The sequence below is a fragment of the Prionailurus viverrinus genome, chromosome B3 (assembly GCF_022837055.1).
Source record: "Prionailurus viverrinus isolate Anna chromosome B3, UM_Priviv_1.0, whole genome shotgun sequence".
Taxonomy (NCBI): Eukaryota; Metazoa; Chordata; class Mammalia; order Carnivora; family Felidae; genus Prionailurus; species Prionailurus viverrinus.
The window spans coordinates 6,970,004-6,990,141 of record NC_062566.1 but is presented as its reverse complement, the minus strand read 5'-3'; the positions used below and the strand labels follow the sequence as shown (position 1 = coordinate 6,990,141).

Genomic DNA, 20,138 nt, shown 5'->3' with positions numbered 1-20,138 from the left:
GACTGTGGCATGATTCTAAGAAAGCTTTGAGAGAGGTAGGGAACCCCCAAACCAAAGTTTCTTGCAAGAATGGGCTGGTCTGAGGACCCTTGTCACTCTCAAGCTGTGGTTGGGACCCTTAGGGGTCACCAGGGGGCAGGCAGCTAGAGCTGTCAGTCAATTCTGCTTCCCAGGCTTCCCAGGCATGCTCCCTGGAAGGGGACCTGAACAGCCCCACCCCCTGCCACCCCTCTTCACCTCATCAACTGTGAATATAATTAAAATACACAGTTATTAACTGCAAAAAAGATCTCATTTTGCTGATGTGCCTTTTTCTGATTAACCTTGAGATCAAACATTTATCATGAATTTAGTTACACACTTGTATTTCTTCTAAAAATTGTATGCTTGGGATTCTCTGTCTGCCCAGGATTGTCTTCCTTATTGATGTATAAAAGTATTTGCTGTATTAAACCTTTTAGCTCTTTGTTCATTTCCTTCAAATATTTTTAGCCGATTTATCATTTCCTTTTATGTTTTGTGCAGGTTGTTTTTGATATGTTTTTAGATAACTCCTTCTGTTCTGATCATCACTTTCATTTACTTCATGATCCAAAAGCTTTTGCTAGGGGCACCTGGGTGGCTCAGTCTGCTAAGCATCCCACTTCAGCTCAGGTCATGATCTCATGGTTCACGAGTTTGAGCCCCGCATCCGTCTCTGTGCTGGCAGCTCGGAGCCTAGAGCCTGCTTCACATTCTGTGTCTCCCTCTCTCTCTGCCCCTTCCATGCTTGTGCTCTGTCTCTCTCTCTCTCTCAAAAATAAATAAAACATTAAAAAAAATTTTTAAAAAGCCTTTCCTCACCTAGGCTTTAGTTAAATATACACCAATATTTCCTTTTAGATATTTTTGGATTCATTTTTTTTTACATTTAATACACTCAGATGTTTTTGAGTGTATGTTATGAGATAGGAATCAAATTTGATTCCTTCCCCTTCCCAAATGGCCATATTTTCCAATTTCCCTTTTAGATAATTCAAACATTAACCATTGCTTTCTGGTATTTCATTTCTCAGATTTAAGTTTAAAAAAAACCATATAATAGGTTTCAGGACTGTGTGGTTCCACTTCTTCAATTGATTTGAGTCTTGCAATCAGTAACACACTATTTTAATGACTGTATCAATAATAATATAGCTGGATATCTCTTAGGGAAAGTACTTCCTTGATATTCTTTAAACAACTCCTAACTATTCTCCTCTCATCATTTTTTCCCCTTCCAGATCAGCTTTAGAATCTTTCATCAAGGTAAAAAAAAAAAAAATCCCACTGGAATTCAGTTAGGCTTGCATTTCACCTAACAATTACTTTGGTGAGGATTAACAGCATTAATATATTGAATGTTTCAATCCAAGGTTACGTCTTTCCATTAACTTTTCTCTTTTATCAATCTCTGTAAAAGGTTTGTGTTTTTACTATAGGTCTTTGACATTTGTCATTAGTGTGGTTTCTGAGTTTTTTCAATACTCCCAATATACTCCTATATTTTCTGTTTGTTGTTGGAATAGAGGAAAGAAATCAATTTGGGAGATTTTGGTATATTTGGGTAGATTTAGGTATATTTTCCTTAATGTCTTATTAATATGAAGAATGTTCCAATTGATGCTCTTGTAATATCTTGATGAATAATCATATTATAGTCTACAGGACTATAGAAAGGAGTTTCCGCCTTTCTAACAGGTGTGTGGCTATTGTAGAGCATGAAGGCAAGTTGGAGTGTTGTCCTCTTGCCTTGATGTTTGAATTTCCAAGTTCTGGGGTTGAATTTAGTTTGGAATTTCAAGTAACTGTATAAAGGATGGCTGTGATTTGGGGTTGGGGGTTGTCAAAATGCCGAGTGGGTTTAAAAAACTTGAACAGTGCTGTTCTGGAGTGCCAGATGGACAGGATGGGCTCTATTTCAGGAGAGTCCCCTTACTGTGCCCAACTGATATCCCTGCTGAATGCTAGGAGTATGCTTACTCCAGGATGCTGGCTAGGTGCTTGGAGAGGCAGTGGGATTGAGATCTTCTAGGAAAGCTGAGAATCCTAACAAGGCCACGGGTTGGAAGAATGCGGGGTTGCGAACGCACACAGGAGCCAACAGGACCAAGGTTTCCCCTCAAACGAGCCAACCAGCAAAAACCAACCCCAAACAAGCCTTTTAGATGCTTTTCAAAGTTCTAATCCTTGTGCCTTTCCATCAGCTGTTCCAGAGGATGTTTCCCGACTGTTGGTTCATGAACTCTGAGAGGCGCATGAAGGAATTAAAGAAGATAAATATCCAATTTTCAAACCCTATAAGTTAAATATTTTTGAACAATTCCCCTTTAAAGCCAAGTGTGGGTGCTATGTATGTGTATTAGTCACATCTGTGGGGTAGCTTGGGGAGACTCTCTGAGCATCTTTAAAACTTACGCCATCCTTGGGCAGCCTGGCTCTCACTGCCAGCTGCCATGATGTTTTCTGACCACCAAACAGTCTCAGTTTTTTCCCTTAGTCCTTCGTTATTTGCTTTAGACCCGCTTTGGCCTCGTTAGTTAAAAATGGGGAGCAAAGGGAATCCTGGTGCTGAATTACAAGTTACTGCAGAGCACAAACATGGAAATAATTCTATAGACGTGCTGCAGGATAACCCTTTCCAGGTCCCCAAGTGGTAATCATCTCCTCAAAATCCTCAGTTTGAGCAGCATTTTGAAGGACTCTTGCACCGAGAGGCCTCCGATTCCTCAAACACCATTGTTCAAAAGGAAAATGAGTGTGCATTTCAGGGAGGCAGAAATAAAAGCCTTCGTTTGCTGCAGTGTGATGTATGTGGAAGTGTGGAATAGGTGTGATCGTTCTCTACCCTTCAGAAACAAAACATAAAAATCATGACAGCAAATTCACGTAATTAAAAAAAGTATATCTTTCTGCAGCTTTGATCTATTTTTCAGACTGCGATGGGTAGTTAAATTTCAATTTGTGTTCTATTTTTTGATTTCTCCAAACCAAACACAATAGAGGTTTAAACATACTTGTTGACTGTGCTTTTTCTTTTAGCCGGTATCATTCTGAGAACAGGTGTAACCAGATGCCCTCCTTAGCCTATAAACACATTTCTGAAATTACTCTAAAATGCTCAATTAACTTTGAGCAAAGTAGTTTCCTGTATCTGCAAGAAATGTATGTTTTCTAAAAAAAAATAAAATAAAATAAAAAAGAAATCCATGTTTTCAAAATGTCACCCCAGTAAATGATAGGGTCGACATGAGGCATGAGGATATTAGAGAGTGGGGGCAGAATTTGTAATAGCTGATTGAAAGTAGGGCCAGTTGTCTATCAAGGTATTTCTAATCTTGGCAATGAGGTCATGTTATTTGCATGAAGAAGAGCTCAGCTACAGTGGGGGACTTGTATCTGGTTCACCTAAAGTTGGGTCCAAGTTACTCACAAATACGAATGGAATTTCAGACTATATCCCATATTCTTGAACTGGAAATTCTTATCTGAGAACGACAGTTTCTATATGCCTTGTTTTGATGCTAGAATACAGACTTCCTACATGCATCAGTACAGGGATCTGAACTGGTCTCATTTAGTGTATTTCAAAGCCCCCCCCCCCTTTTTTTTTTAAATCAATGGAGCCAAAAATCCGCACGAGCTACAGCCTTATGTTGTTCCTACGAGATGTCTCCTTGGGGTGATAATCAGCAAGCTAATTTGTCTCTAGACCACTGTGCTTAAATCCTTGTTTCTTGGGTACAATAGTAGCCGAAGACAGCTATAGTTGGGTTTAATCAAGAAAGAACTGACATTGGAACTTAAAAAAAATTAAGAATTATAAAAGCATGAAAGCGACTGCTTACTGTAAAAATGTCAAATAATCTGACACTATATGTAATAAATGAGTGTTCTAATTTACCTGCTTTCTTCCTTCCTCTCCCCAGTACACCCCACCCCCCCAACCCCTCCCTGGATCTCATGGACAGATATGCTGGCCCTCCATCAAGGACGTATATTATCTGAGCTTTTTTTTTTTTTATGGCAAAGAGAAATTGATAATAATTCGTGAAGATTAGATGTGGTTTCTGACTAGGAAGATTTTTTATTTTTTTCCTGGCTGCAGGCTCGACAGTTCGTCCGAAGCCGACCCCAAAGAGTTCAGTTCGAGGAGCCATCACTTGATAGGCAGCGAGGTAAGAAACCCTCTCTTAGTTGTCTGCTGGACAGACTCGCACAGCTCTGCTACGAAGCAGCATGTGGCCAATACAGCCTTTCACATTTTGGTTTCTAATCATCCCAGTTAGATATCTTAAAAGTTTAAAGAAGGGTGATAAACGCAGCCCGATGTGATATAATCCATGGTGCTGGCCTCTGGTAGAAACGAAGTTAGATTTTATTTTTTCAGATGTATACTATAGACCACATTTAACACTACCCGTGCTATTTATGAGTCAGGGAGATTTTCTGCTTAGATTAATAATCTGTTTCTAGAGGAACAGCTCATGGGAAAATATTCTCTTTTCCATGTCTAAACAGGGAAGGCCCATTGCCTGGGCTAAAAAAGTCTTAGAATTTAGGTTTTGATAACTCTTTAGTGGAGTAAACAGAATCAAAGATCATTAGAGGAGACCATAGTCCCCAAGCAGACAGAAAGGACCACACATACAGAAAGAATGTAAATGTAGCTGCCTTAATTTTTTTTTAATTGAGAGAAGCTAATCTCTCCCCTTTGAAAAACCCACTTGAACGTCCCTCTTTGTTATGTAGAGAGAGCAGTGAGAGCAAGCAGTTGCTTTTTTATGGATTTAGACTGTTATAGAACCTTCCTTGACTTGCCCTCAGAAGTCTCCTGAATGCAGAGCTAATTAGGTGAGGAAGTAAATCTACTTGCATAGGAGCTAGGACCTTCTGGCAAAGACTCCAACCTCTAATTCCTGATATTCAAAGTCCTGAAGTCTTTTGGGATGGATAAAGGTGTGCCACACTCAGGCATAAAATACTACCTTGACTACTGGCCCAGGCTCAATGTAAGGCCACAAGGAAGAGGTCAGTTGGGGGAAGAGATGGGATTCTAGCACACTCTGTGGGGATGGAAGCAATCCTTGACCCAGTCACTCAGGCACGCTGGACATGCTTTGGAAATAGCCACCGAGTGTGTGTGTGTGTGTGTGTGTGTGTACACACCCATGCATACTCATAGGCATGCTCAAAGGTGGGGCCTAGGTTGAGTTTAACACCATGGAAGTGGGGTCACCTTCTCTTGAAGAAGTCTACAGCCTGCTCAGGGCATCGTCACTGCTGGACAAGCTCAAGTCCGGGGACCCTCCACAGGGTCAGTGTTCAATGGTGACACCATGTGGCAGTCACACCTGACAGCGAGAAGAACTGGCCAGACTCCACCTTTCTTTCCCTGAGACGTTTGAGAGTCACACAGCACTCACATAGGATCCCAAGGAGCCAGGGAAGGGCAAGCCAGAGTGGCATCTGTTGAATCCCAGAATTTCTGGACGCCAGACTTTCTGGCCTCCTCCTTTCCTGTCCAAGGAGGTGCTTTCCAAGGACTTTCTCTGGAGAAAGGGTGTTGAGCAAGAAGTGAAGACCAATATTAAGCTTTGCCCACTCTGAGAGGTAATAAACCAACCGGGGTCTAGGCAGGCTGCACACCAGATTTGGCTGAGGGTTATCTGGGGGCAAATGCCCATTTAGATCCGCCCCCGGGAGCATCGCCTTCCTGCTGTGAATTCACCTGTGATTACAAACAAAGAGATTGGTCTACTTCTCAGTGTTCAGCCACAGGTAAGTGGTACAGGCTGCAAACTGGACACTGCGATGCAACTTGAGTCTCTGGAAGGATTTCTGAGCACCCCCTACTTGGGAGGCAAAGGACCCAAGCTTCTTGGGGCAAATGACCCAAGGCAGCAGGGCCTCTCCATGGCGAAGGCACCAGGAGCAGGTACAAAGTGAGTTAAGTTTCCATGTTTAGAACCAGGCTCCAAATCAATCTGGCCTTTTTAAAACCAAAGGATAGAGATATGGAACAGAGAAGGACCAAAAATAAGCTAAAATCACAATCTAGCCACTCGGCCTTACTGCATGTGCAAGGTTGTCATGTGATTGCCATGTCTCTCCAGCCTGAGGCCTGTGGGAGCAGGTCTCTGGGAGCCCCAGTAACCATTGAGACCCTCAGGGCAGCTTCTGGCTGGCATCCACATGGGAGTTACCTGCAGGAGAGGAGCTCTTTTATCTCACCATTTGGAAGGAAGTTGGGAAAAAACCATCATCTGTTCGGAAGTCAGATTCAGCTGGGGCAAGAGGGAACTAGAAATTTCTAGAGGCCTGTTCTCTACTTTAACCTCCACTATGCTTACAGCACCCTGGGCATTTTCTCCCTGCTCTTAGAATTGTAAGTACAAACTTGGGTCATCATTTGATTAATATCTGTCTCATTGTTCTAGATCACTGTTTTCCTGGGGGAAGAGACCCTGTCTGTCTGCTAGACACTTTTTAATCTTTATGAAGTCAAGGAGGTTGAAGTGTCCACACACACTTTTGGGGACGTGACCACCTGTCAGTATCCAGGCACAGAGTAGGAGGCGGTATCTGGGGCTATCGGGGCCACTTTGTTTTGAGTTGGGATGCTGCTTAGAGTCAGGGGACATGTGCTCAATGGCAGCTTCAAAGCTACTGTAGAAAAGATCCCCCCGCCACCCCCCACTGACCCTGCTTTGGCCCCACTGACATACTTCTAAGCTAGTTTCAGGCTGTAATACTTCTAGGCCCTCCTTGTGATGATTGACTGGGGAAAAATGGACAGAAAGAAAGGTAGGGGTCTCCCAGGCCCCAGGAGAGTTTGGGCCAATGGCTTAAGTTGCCATGGCTTAAAAACGTCACCCAAACATATAAGTTGGTCATTTGTTTCAGAAGGAACCTGGCTGAAGAGAAGGGCAAAGAATAAAGGGGTAACGGGTGCTCCTTTGGGGGGGTCCTGGGATGAGGGCTGGTGACAGTTTCTGCCACCATCTCTGGTGTCCCTCATTTTCTGGTGAGAGCACCATCATCGATACTCCAAGATTTCCTGTCTCATCTGGAGTTGGGGCTCCCAGGTGACAGTGCCCATCAGGAAATGGGCGGAGACTCTAGGTTCCAGGAAGAAAGAATCAGTGTACATCAGCCAAATTTATAAAAGTTTCTTAATAGTCAAGATCCTAATCACCTGCAAACCAAAAACAAAGAAAGTGCCAAAGCATAAAGCAAAAGCTAAAAGGGTGTTGGGGCTACGGGGTTGAATTGGGAGTAACATTATTTCCCTCTCTCCCCACTGCCCGATTCGAAAGTCCATCATCCCATGCTAACCGGGGAGAAGGCAGGGCCTTGGGCTGGCTCGGACCCACCAGGAAAGGCTACATAGTTTAGATTTTCTTGCTTATTTGTTGGTCCATCTCCTCCTACTGAGCCATGGGCATCTGGAGGTGGGGTCTGCCACGTGTTCCTGGTGTCCTGTACCCACCAGATGCATTTGATCCATGCTTAGGGGTGAAAGCGCCTTCGGAGCGGGGGGTCCTTCCAGTGCTGTCACCTGGTTTCTATTCAGGCAAATGTTGAACAACAATCAGGATATAATCCCCAGGACATGGCACTGGGCCACATCGTGGGGGACTCCCGCCTGCGTCATTGACGTGCAGGAGGCAGGGAAAATTGAGTTGTGGGATGAAGAAGAGAAAGCTGATGGGTTTCAGACAATCATGGACCGCTAGTACTGGAGGGCCACTTCCAGGCCCCCAAGTTCAAAGACCTCATTTTACATCAGAAGCGACTGTGGCCTGGAGGGCCCTGTGTGTTTCCTTTGCTTAGGCCTTTCTGGGGCTGGGTCCAGGGAGCCTCCACACTGGACAAGGTGTAGCCTGCAGGGGTGGATCCCTGGGGCTGCTTGGTCACAGCCTATAGTGGCTTGCATGGCTTGGGCAGCTGCCCTGTCTTGCACAAGCCCCCTCCCCGGGTGGGGCCAAAGAGGGTTTCACAGCTGAGGGCCCAGGCACAAGGGACCTTTCGACGCAGAGTCAACAGGAGCTGCTCATTTTTGGCGGTGTGACCAAAGTACAGAGGGAAAGATACAGGAGGGCTTACTCCAGAGCACTTGACCCTCCAGAGAATGAGCCCTGGACTAGGGAACCCTGCCCCCACCCCCCAGAGGTCAGGTTGGCCTTCTCCTCTCTGATCATCTTCTGGAGCAACCCCTACCTGATCTCACCCTTGCTGCAAAGTCTGCCCCATCCCCACTCCTCCCACACGTAGGAAGTATCAGGGACCACAGACGCTATTCCAGAGGTAGAAGCTGAGGGCCTTAGGAAGCTTTGACAACATCAAAGAGGAGAGAGGAGCAGGGGCCTCCTGTACACATCGAGTGTGAATAGAAATGGCACTTCAGGGGAAATAGCCAGACGTGGGCACCAATAGAAAGTGGCCCTCACGTCTGGGCCCAGGTAGACTTGGCTGTGTGCCTTGTGAGGAGCACCAGTAGATAGATGGATCAGATGGTGGGGAAATAGGATTGGCCTCATTCTTGGTCTAACACACTTTTCTGCAGAGATCCTCATCACTCTCTGCAACCTACTCGTCAAGAAGAAAGGCCTGAATCACAAGAAGTGGGAACTGGTGGGCCACTGAGCCAACAGAAAGACAAGTGGCACCATTTGTTCCCTAAGCACAAGTCAGTTCAGGGGTCTGGGGGTCTCTAGGCAGCACACCAGCCGTCCTCTGTGAGCTGCCTTCTGCTTGAGTCACCTGGTTGGTGGAACAGCTGGTTGCAAATCTCTCTACTGAGATGCACCAGTATTGCTTAGGGCACGATGACCCAGGTCCAAGGAAAATATTCTCTGATGCCTGAAGAGATGTGGTCTAGGGGTGGGGGAAGAGTGGAGAGGGAGAAAAGACGTGTATAATCAGACTCATCCCTCTGGTGGGATTTCTATTCTGCATCCAGGATATAGTCCTTTCCTATAACCTGACTGCAAATGAACTCTTTGACTATGCTCTCAAATAATGGCCAGCCCCCCGCTGTGGAACGGCACCCAGTTCTTCCAAACCAGAAACCTCAATGTCCTCTTTGACCCCAGCAAAGTCAGTCACTACTCCCTGGTGCCTTCCCAATGTCATTTGCTGACTCGTGCGTCCCCTAAGTCTCCAGATGAGCTTCGATCCTGGCTGCCAGGCACCCGAGCCTGTGCAAACGTTCCCAACTGGTCTCCCAGACTCCGGACACAACCCTTCCAGTCCTTTCCATGCACCACTGACAAGCGATTCTCCCCTGCCACCATTTCCTCCCCGCTAGGCTCACAGAACCTTCAACAGCTTCCCATTGCCCACAGATTAAAGTCCAAACTCTCCAACTTGGTGTGAGTGACCGGACAGTCTGTGGCTCCCTGCCTCCCTCTCTTGCTTCGTCCTTCTTGTCTTCTGCAGATGCCCTCCATCCCTGTCCAAATGTTCCCTCAAATGTTCCTGAGCACTTGGTGTCCCCCCACCTGCTCCCCCTAAGTGTTAAATTTCACTCAGATTCCAGCTGAAACTGGCCTCTGCAGTCATGCAGACTTCTTTAGGAATCTTAAGAACCAATTAGTCCCCCGCCCCCCTGCCTTCAACGGTTCCCTGTATTTGTTCACCTCTTGCTAAAGACACTGTAAATTCCTTGAGGGCACGGATTGGCTTTTATGGTTCCGAGGCCTCGGCCTTGACCAACGGGCCTGAAGACTGTGCCTGCTGCCTCTCCTAGCCCGCGGGCTTACGATGTCCCCTGACCCCCCAGGACTGGGTTCCAGGAGATTGCAGCATGCCATTTGGAGAGGTGCATCTAACTGTCGACGCCGTACTGACGTCCAGGGTGGGCTGGAAGAAACTTGGACTGAGGTGAAAGAAGCAGGGAGAAAGGAAGAGAGGAAAGGAGAGTCTGGAGGTGCTCCTTGTGTTCTTGAGGGAAAAGGGGAACCTCTCTGGACCCATCAGCAAGGAATACCAACCCTGCCCCAGCCCCAGAGCGGAAATCACTGTCGCTGTGTGGAGCGTTCATCACATCCCTCCCGGACTTCCTGGGCACACACAGACGACATGGCTATAGGTCATTGGAGAAGCTGGTTGGTTGGACATAGTCTCATGGGCGCAACAGATCCATCGCTTTCAGGGGACTGGGTGTCTCAAATGGACACAGAGCGACCCTTGCCATCCAGAGAAGAATGGAGAAAAGAGTGTGGGTAAAGATGCGGGCAAGCGGCTGGGGCTCCTGCTGTGCCCACCCGGGGGGCGGGCAGTGGCAATGTGGGGAGGCCCAGAAGATGACAAATTTCTTCTGTCAAAATTAAAAGACTGTCAAGTGATTCCCAAGGTCTCACCCTCTTCAAGCTGGAACTGAACACCGTTCACAGATGTCCTCAGACCCCAGCCATTGGGGGTGTGGGTGGCAACCCACCCTTCTCTGGATTCTCAGGGTCAGGGAAGGCCTGTGACATGGAAGGGGTTTTCTGGGTGGAGAAAAGGGGTTGGGATCTGAAAGATGGGGGTCCTCTGCCCGGCGGGAGAAAGGGAGGGGGGCAAAGGCCGGTGCCCAGGATGTGGTGCCGACAGGCGTCATCCCGGCGATAGGGTGGTGCCTTTTCTTTCTCTGCCTCATGGCCACCTCTCCCTGCCCCTTCCCCTCCCACCGGGGCTCAGCAGCCATTCACCTCAACAACTCATAAACGTCATGGAGAGAGGGGTGCAGAGGTTCAGGGAAGACAGCCATGGAGAGGGATGCAGGCTGGGTCCTCCCACGCCCGGCCTGGCCTCCCTGAGACTTTGCTGGGCGTCCAGCTCCCTCCGCCTCCCTGGGGGCAGAGGGGTGGGGGATGGGGCGGCTCTCAGATCAGTTCAGATTTGGAACTTTCCTTGGTACCCCTTGAGAATAAAAAAGGCTGTCGGGGGCAAGCTGAATAAGGCACATCACCTATCTTACAATAGTGTTTTTCACACCGTGGGTCGCAAACCGTTAGTGGGTTGTGAAATCAGTTTAGTGGTTTACAGCCAGCACTTTAAAACAACAAGATTTAAAAAAAAAAGCCTCAGTGTATCGTTTACAGAAAAGGTAAGTGGGTTTTTTTGTTTTTGTTTTTTTCTGATTATAGTTACATCTTTCTGTGCCTATATCTCAATCTAGATTGTATAAAAATATCTGTACTGGGTGGGGGTGAAAAGTTAATTTTTTTCCATGGTTTTGGGGTAAAAAAAAATTGAAGAACATTGGCCTACCCTAGGATGTCACTGTTGGGCCCAGCTGACCCTGAAGTCGTGCAGGGAGGCCAAGTCTGAGGCTCAGGGCCTACTTTGGCCACATGGACTGGACACCCTGGGATTAGGTGACCACTTCATTGGGCCCCATCTCTCCGTGGAGTGAGGACATGTGGGGCAGCTGAACGAGGAAGATTGAAGACGAGAAGCCTCCTTTGGAGGCCTCTGAGTGGCTCTCTCCCCGGTATCTCACCGCTGTGTCAGTGCAGGCATCAGCAAATTAATGAGAGGAGAGAGGAGGCCCCTGCTCTTGGGCACCCGCAGGAACTTACTCCAGCTCCAGACACACCGTAAACACTTTCATCTAACGGAAGATAAGCTGTGAAATCGGATTTCTGGCCCACAAGACACTTGTGTAAAAACTGCATTCCATGCCAGGCCTGAAATGTTCCAAAGCTCAGTTCACTATCAGCATCCCAGGTGGTGCAATTAATAAAGAGCTAGCGTGGGGCCACTGGCCCAAACAAGGCAGCTCCTTAGAACCTGAACTTCCTATTTGTTCCATTCCTTGGGTAGATAACGCCTGTTAATTACTCTGGAGAAATTATTTTGGCAAGGAGAGAGGGAAGATGGCGGCATAGGAGGACGCTGGGCTCACCGCGCGTCCTGCTGATCACTTAGATTCCACCTACACCTGCCTAAATAACCCAGAAAACCGCCAGAGGATTAGCAGAACGGAGTCTCCCGAGCCAAGCGCAGACGAGAGGCCGACGGAAGAGGGTAGGAAGGGCGGCGAGGCGGTGCGCGCTCCACGGACTGGCGGGAGGGAGCCGGGGCGGAGGGGCGGCTCGCCGGCCAAGCAGAGCCCCCGAGTCTGGCTGGCAAAAGCGGAGGGGCCTGACGGACTGTGTTCCGACAGCAAGCGCGACTTAGCGTCTGGGAGGTCATAAATGAACAGCTCTGCTCGGAAAGCGGGAAGGCTGGAGGACAAAGGGAGGGAGAGCTGCTGAGCCCCCGGACGACAGAGCTCAGTTTGGTGGGGAACAAAGGCGCTCGCCAGCGCCATCTCCCCCGCCCATCCCCCAGCCGAAATCCCAAAGGGAACCAGTTCCTGCCAGGGAACTTGCTCGCTCCACGCAAACACCCAACTCTGTGCTTCTGCGGAGCCAAACCTCAGGCAGCGGATCTGACTCCCTCCCGCTGCCACAGGGCCCCTCCTGAAGTGGATCACCTAAGGAGAAGCGAGCTAAGCCTGCCCCTCCTGCCCCCGTGCACCTTGCCTACCCACCCCAGCTAATACGCCAGATCCCCAGCATCACAAGCCTGGCAGGGTGCAAGTAGCCCAGACGGGCCACACCACCCCACAGTGAATCCCGCCCCTAGGAGAGGGGAAGAGAAGGCACACACCAGGCTGACTGTGGCCCCAGCGGTGGGCTGGGGGCAGACATCAGGTCTGACTGCGGCCCCGCCCACCAACTCCAGTTATACACCACAGCACAGGGGAAGTGCCCTGCAGGTCCTCACCACGCCAGGGACTATCCAAAATGACCAAGCGGAAGAACTCCCCTCAGAAGAATCTCCAGGAAATAACAACAGCTAATGAACTGATCAAAAAAGATTTAAATAATATAACAGAAAGTGAATTTAGAATAATAGTCATAAAATTAATCGCTGGGCTTGAAAACAGTATAGAGGACAGCAGAGAATCTCTTGCTACAGAGATCAAGGGACTAAGGAACAGTCACGAGGAGCTGAAAAACGCTTTAAATGAAATGCAAAACAAAATGGAAACCACCACGGCTCGGATTGAAGAGGCAGAGAAGAGAATAGGTGAACTAGAAGATAAAGTTATGGAAAAAGAGAAAGCTGAGAAAAAGATAAAAAAATCCAGGAGTATGAGGGGAAAATTAGAGAACTAAGTGATACACTAAAAAGAAATAATATACGCATAATTGGTATCCCAGAGGAGGAAGAGAGAGGGAAAGGTGCTGAAGGGGTACTTGAAGAAATAATAGCTGAGAACTTCCCTGAACTGGGGAAGGAAAAAGGCATTGAAATCCAAGAGGCACAGAGAACTCCCTTCAGACGTAACTTGAATCGATCTTCTGCACGACATATCATAGTGAAACTGGCAAAATACAAGGATAAAGTGGAGGCCTCTGAGTGTGTCTCTAGCCGTAGCCAGATCCCTCAGCTCTCCCTTACTGTGGTTGTTCATGTTAGCTTCTGAGATGTACGGACTGGAAAAAGAGAGCCCGGAAGAACTGGGTGATGGTGAGGCAGAATGGGAAAACAGGAGTTTGTCAGCATGTGTCAGCAGCCTTCAGGGCCCTGGTGCTTATTTGAGCTTAGGGGCTGGGCAGGGACAGGCCCTTGCCTTAGCTAAAGGCATGACATCCAAGATATGGAAGAGTTGGGAGGCCCCAGGGCTGGAGACCTTTGTCCTGGCAGATCAGTCCCAAAGGGCCCCATGGGGAGACCATGAGTGAGAGCACAAGGGTCTGGGGAGGGAGCAGGTCCCACCAGACTCCTCAGTTAGAGCGCTCCCTCTGCTAGCTGTGAGCTGCATTGGAGAAAGACAAAAGTGTGTCAAACTTTGATCATTCACTACAGGAATGCTTTGCAAATTACTAAGAATTAGAGACTAGCATCCGGAACACTGAGAGGAGAAAATATTTGAATGTGTATGTGTGTGTGTGTGCATGCACACACACACACACATACACACACACACACACACACACACACACACACACACACACGTGATGCCCTGAGTGGTTGCTAGGGGTGATGGCACGGCTAGGAGGATGTCCTGTGTCGAGCATCCCTGAATCTGGGTGGTAAGAATGCTACAGAGAGAGGTGGCATGTTTTACTAAGGAAAAAATTATGTAGAATCTAGCACACTGCCCTGAATATAGATTACATGCTTAATTTCATTGGGAGGATTTTTTACCAAATTATTTGTGCTTGCTAATCACTGTGGAGATGCGGAAGAGGGTGGGTCAAAGTTGTCAGTGCCCAGGATGTGGGCAGCGTGCAAAAATAAAGGAAATTGGGATTCCGGTGTGAAATTAAAGCTTTGGCTTTCGAAGCTTAGAGTGTGCGCTGCTCTTTGCTTCCTTCAAAACCCCTTTTATTTCTCCGCTGAGAGAGAACCTTCTCTCATTTCCCCCCTCCTCCCTTGTTCCTTTGTGTGCCCCTCCTCCCTGCTGCCCAAGGCTACCCACGCCCCTGGCTCAGTGCACCACATAGAGGGTAGAAAAATGATCTGGGCTAAGAGGAGCTGTGGATTTGGGGGTTGGGTCTAGTCTATGCTACTTTCCAGGTCTGGGCTTCCAGAAGATTGCAGCTTCTGTTTGCTCCCATTTGGGAGTACCGATAAAGGATCCTACCTGCCTCGGATTCATTACTGAGCCCACGTGAGACAGCGGAGGCTGTCTGGAAGGCACTTAGCTTGTTATTGTCATCTCCACCATCCCCAGGGACACCCTGAGGTGGCAGTGGCTGTTCATTAGTGGCCATGTCCCACGACTATTTCCACAAGCACTTTGGAGAGCCCCTGTTGGCTAGCGTTGTGCCTGGGGCAGGGTGGGGAGGGGACCCACAGAGGCCGGAGGCCAGAACGTCCGCCCTCTAGAAGGTTCCTGAACTTGTCTGGGTACAAACAGAGGCACACAATGGATGTGAAGGCAATGCCAGCTTGGATGAGTTTGGGAATCCAACCGCCTGAAATGGGATTTCACTGCCATTGTTGCTTTCACATGGGATGCACGTTGCAGATTGAACTTCCGTGTGAGTGAAAACCCTTCCTGAGGCCCTTGGAAACATCTTCCAACTTCCACTGTGTGGACTTGAGTCAACGAAACTACCCTTTACAGGCAAAGGTTCCCAAGAAGACTTAGTATTAATTAGAAGGTGGTTGGAGAAAGGAAACTCACTCGGAAACCACACGGGCGACAGAGTGACCTTTTGCAAAATAAGATTTTACAACAATTTGAGACCACACACGCCTACCGTCTCTTACTCTGTTAGCAGGTAGTTAAGTACTGCAGGACTCTTAATCCAGGGTTTGTGTCAATTCTGCGCCCAGGTGTCCCAGGGCATGGCAGCGAACTCACAAGAGTGCCACAGAATATTTTTTAAATGTTCAAAGTGAACACGGGGACATTTGCCAGGTGCCGTGCTAGCAAGTAGTTTGGACCTAAGTACCTATTAATGGGGCCATCAGGTGTATCTTTTAGCCTGGGGGTACTGCAAAGCATCACTGAGACACCGAGGGCACCTTGAACCAGGAATGTTTGGCAGCCCTTTATGGGTTCAGGTGGCATCATCATGGACACCATCTGATGGACAGAGGGCAGTATGCCGGCTCACAGACATCTCTTCTGCGTATCCCCTGCTCAGGTTTGTCATTGGCCAGCAACTCTGAACGTGCCATTGCTGATTTGTGTCTGTCAAATGGTTGCATGTTCGGGACAAGCTTGATCGTGATTCATAGCACCCACCGATAGTTGGGCCCTACAGGCAGCTGGGATCCCTCTGCCTTTTGGGCTGAGAAACAGCCAGTTAGCACAGTGGCTGTGTCAAATGGACACAACAGAGGTTGGCAGAGTTTGCCTTTAAGCCATCTGATAACAGAGCCCGCTCCTCCTCCTCCCAGAGCTCGTCACATTTCTCCTTGCTGCAGGTGCCAGCTGGGATCTCTGCTCACTCCTTCCTCCCTCCCATCAGCCTTCTCCCGCAGGCCCTCAAGGGGCCTGTCCCCGCTTAGCACCCCTCCCGGGACTGTGCATTCTGCCTTTCTGGGGCTGCTCTTGACCGTTGCCTTCAACTGCCGTTGGAATCTTCTCTCGCTAAAATTCTCAGCAGTTGGTGTCCCGGTTCTGCAGCCAAGTGGGCTGGACTATCATGCCTCAAGGACGCGGTCCAGATCTTCGAGTGGGGACCCAGCAGCGAGCATGCTGGAAATGCCCAGTGAACTTGTGATAAATGATTCAATTATGAACTTAATTCCCAGCATGGGTTTTGGGCCAGTCAGGGCTGCATATGACACCCTCTTGTCACTGCCTGATGATGGTTTTCCAGGGGCTCTCTCTGCCTTAGCTGAAGAAAAACTTGATGTAGTGGACTTGCCAGGCCCAGCAGATGAGGTTTTTGGGGCCTGGGAGACTTTGGCCCCCTTGTATGGCCCCTCTCCTGTCCTCCCTGGGCTCTTGTGTGTATCTTTCCCAGCAGGCACCCGGCCAAGTGCATTCAGTTCAGCAATGGGGCAGGGCTGTATGGGGATTTATGTGCTGAATTTCATAACCTTTCTCCCTTCTCAGGGCGACAGAGGAAACCCGTATCCCCAAAGTGGAGGTGTCCCCTTCCCCTGGGAGCCCTGCCTCCTCACAGGCTGCCATGCTCTGTTGTCCCTGTGACTCACCAAGTGTGTGCAGAGGCTGGAGGGTGGGCAGGGGCTGGGAGGGGCTGGAGAAGAGGCCGGTCTTGCTTCTGACACTCGAACTCCTCAGAATTGCCACCTGCCCTGTGTGTCAGCACTGAGAGGGCATTTTAGAGATGGACAGAGGCCTGGCCTTTTCCATTTTTTGAGTACCTTGAATATTTGAAAAAAGAAGAAAAATGCCAGAATTGGTACAAAAAATTGTAGGTGGTATATTCTATTTAGATGCTTAATAAAAAAAGTGCTGCTAAACACTTATAAAAATACAATGGCTAGGAGGACCCTCATTTGGAGAGAATGATTCCATAGATCCATAGACCATAGATTCACATTCTATGATTTGAGGTCGTTTGTGGGTGAGATTCAGAACGCGTGGCTCTCCTGGTCCTCTGCTCCCCTTCACCTCCGTGTTAGATATGGGTGCCTTTGGCGGGGCGGGGTGGGGGGTCTCCTGCTGGAGGGCTCAGGGCCCCACTCTTCTATGGGACAAAAGCCTTCAGATCAACCTTGTGCCCCTGGGGAGAGGAGTGGTGCCCTCAGGGTGGCCTGGCCTGGGCAGGGAGGGTCTCCTTGCTGGGCTGGGGTGAACAGCAGGTGGAGGGACACAACCTGAGTCATCCGTGGGACACGATGCCCCCTTCTCCTGATGGCCTCCTCCTCCAGCCAGGGGCTCATCACTGGGGTATCTGGGTTACCTTGGTTACAACATAGGAAAAGGAAGTTTTGCGAATGGCTTCTCCTTGGGTGCTTTCAGACTTAAGAAATAGCTCCATCATTTGTGGCCAGCTTTCTGCTGGTTTCCTTCTGTGATGATAGCAGCCGCCAGTTCAACTCATGACATGCCTACATCAGCCAGGCATTGTGTTAAGAGCTGAAAATACAGCGGTTATTCACGCTGGCTGTCCTGGGGGCAGGGGAGCTGACCGTTGATTTGGGAGAAACGCACAAGTGTGTGAGTCACCTCCATATAATGAAGTGAGCACTCTTCTTGGATTATGACAGAACCATAGAGGAGAGCCACCCACCCAGGGCGGGGCGTTCCTGAGAAGGTTCTGGAACAGAGAGGGAGGCTGAGATGAATCCTGATGAAGAAAGGACTTAGCCAGGCTGGAGTGGGTTGTGAGAAGATCCAAGGGACGGGGGCACCCAGCTTGGGTCGAGGTATAGAGGTGTGACAGAGCAAGGGTTGAGAAAATGGGGGCCTGAGTATCCAGGAAACAAGTAGGGGTGGATGTGGAGTGGGAATGAGGGGGCAGGGGTCTTATCTCTCAGACTGGTGAGGAGCAAGAGAGCGAGGGGGTCCGGTGGGTGTTTTGGATGAAACTCTTTAGCTGCAGTATGAAGAGACAGATCTCAGTGGGGGAAGGGGGGGTAGGGCTTGACTGGAGGAGGTAGATGATTGTATGTGTAGGGGTGGCCCTGGGGAGAAGCCATCAAACTAAGAAAGGAACAGAGTTGGGTGACAAGGTGTCTTGTGGCCTCAGGGGCAATGGAAGGGAATGTAGCTGGGCCAGGCTGATGTTGGGCATCAGCACTCAAGACCCTTCCATAATAGGAGTGAGGCAGCTGGGAGGGTGAGAGGAGCAGTGGAGAGGAGAAATCCATGGGGACAGATGTGTAAGGGACAGGGGTAGGAGCCAGACAGGGGCAGGGGCTGGGAATGGGGGAGAAGAGAGCTTGCTGGAGAATCCAGAAGGCACGATTGGGTGGGCTGTCCCTCGTGTACCCACTTGGGCATTCTGTTCCACCAGCAAGTGCAGGAACTCTGGGGTCACTGACCTGAGGCTTCAGGGTTGATATCTCCCTCCAGTGCCTGCCTAACACTGTGCCTGACACACAGTAGGTACTAAATTAATGTTAAGTCCACTGAACACAAATACAGCATGGAGGCCAGTGAGAGGAGGGCTGGAAACATCCAGTGGATTTGGCAATGGAGGCGGGACATTTCTGGGGAGTATTTCTGGGGGACAGGTGGAAGCGGAAACCAGATTTCTGGGGAGTAAGGGAGGAGGCGGAGGAGGCAATTTTTGTGGGTGGAGTTGGGTGAGGGAAGGGGTGAGGAAATAGAAGACAGAGAGTCTGTCTATTCTTTCTAGAAGCTTGGCCAGGACAGGAAGGAGAGAAAGGGCAAGACTCATGGTTGAAGCACTTTTCAAACATTAACAGTAACTTTCATTGCTTCCCCCATCCCTACAAAGATTGCGCGTTCCTTACAGAAAAGCTGGGAAATGCATATAAGGAGGCAAAACAATCAAAATGAAAATCACCCGTTAATCCCATCCATTGGCAATATACGCTGTTAAACCTTGCAGTCCTTGCCTTCCAGACTTTGTTGCTGTAGTTTTTTTTTTGTTTTGTTTTGTTTTTAGTAGAAATGGGTGTCGTGCAGCACATTTCTTATTTTGCGACATACCTTTTTCACTATCTCTTGTATAACTTCCTCTGTCCGAGCTACTATTCCTCCAAAACATCCTTTAAAATTTTATCTATCTACCTAAATGGTCCAAATGGATCAAACCTCAACACTTACAAAAGAGGATTGATTCGGTGAGAGGTTGCCTGCCCCTGAGCTACCGAGTTGGCCTTGGAGGCAACTGGTATTTCCTTCTTTCGTCCAATATGGTGATTAGATACTATTCCAATGCATGTGTCTTTCAAAACTTATTTAAACAACTTCTCATCTTAGATATTTAGACGTGACTTAGTTTTATTTTGCTATTATACATCAGGCTATAGTAAGTCTTCTTCTAGCTAAATCGTTGTGCACATACCTTGTCTTCCTAGACTACATTTCCAACAGTGGGAGTTCAGGGTCAGAAGGTAGAATGACAACTACAGAAAACTTTCAATACCAGGTTTTCCCTCAAAGGAAATCAACGTCCATTGGCGTTCCCCTCCGCAGAGCATGAGAGTCTCTCTATCCCCACCTGCCCCTCCACCCGTGTTATTAAAACTCCCTTCCTCCACCTGTGCCAACTCAGTGTTTTGTTTTGTTTTGTTTTGTTTTTTTTAAAGGTGACCATGAGGGCCTCTAACCGTCACTGTGAGTTGCATTTTGGGAGAAACAAATGGCACCATGGGGGACGATAGGGGACCAGGTGTTGCAAAGGCAGTTCTGAGCCCGGAAAGGGCTGACCTGGCGGGAGGGCAGAGAAGATTGAGCTGAGGAGTGAGCTGGCTGGCTTGTCAGTGAGCACCAAGCCCGGGGACATGGCCCTTCTTCATTTCTAGAACCCCCGCCCTGGCCATGAGGAGCAGGAGGGCCTCCAGAGACCTGGAAGAATTTGTGGGTGAGGTCCAGGGACAACTGGTATATGGTCTGGGCTGGTTTTTGTTCTTCTTTCAAGAGGCAATCCTGTGGGTTCTTTGCTGACAGCATCCGGGGCGGGGTTCCAGGAACAGCACGGAGCGGGGTGCATGTTCTTGGGTGAGCAGAG

The 20,138-nt window shown here is 48.7% G+C and overlaps 1 protein-coding gene and 1 long non-coding RNA gene across 3 annotated transcripts in view; both read left to right on the top strand.

Moving 5' to 3' along the window:
• FAM174B (family with sequence similarity 174 member B) overlaps window positions 1-20,138 on the top strand; it is a 243,143-nt gene that overhangs the window by 55,707 nt on the left and 167,298 nt on the right. The window contains exons 3-4 of one of the 2 annotated variants that reach the window (XM_047863500.1): window positions 4,127-4,196; window positions 9,806-10,328. In XM_047863500.1, the coding sequence (XP_047719456.1) occupies window positions 4,127-4,196; window positions 9,806-9,910 (175 nt within the window). In that variant the 3' untranslated portion in view covers window positions 9,911-10,328. Of the gene's footprint in view, window positions 1-4,126; window positions 4,197-9,805; window positions 10,329-20,138 lie in introns of those variants that run through there. The other variant, XM_047863501.1, reaches the window with a different exon arrangement.
• LOC125168401 (uncharacterized) lies at window positions 16,589-19,677 on the top strand. The gene is made up of 3 exons (XR_007153124.1): window positions 16,589-17,862; window positions 18,453-18,540; window positions 19,486-19,677. It is a non-coding gene; the product is annotated as an uncharacterized LOC125168401 (long non-coding RNA).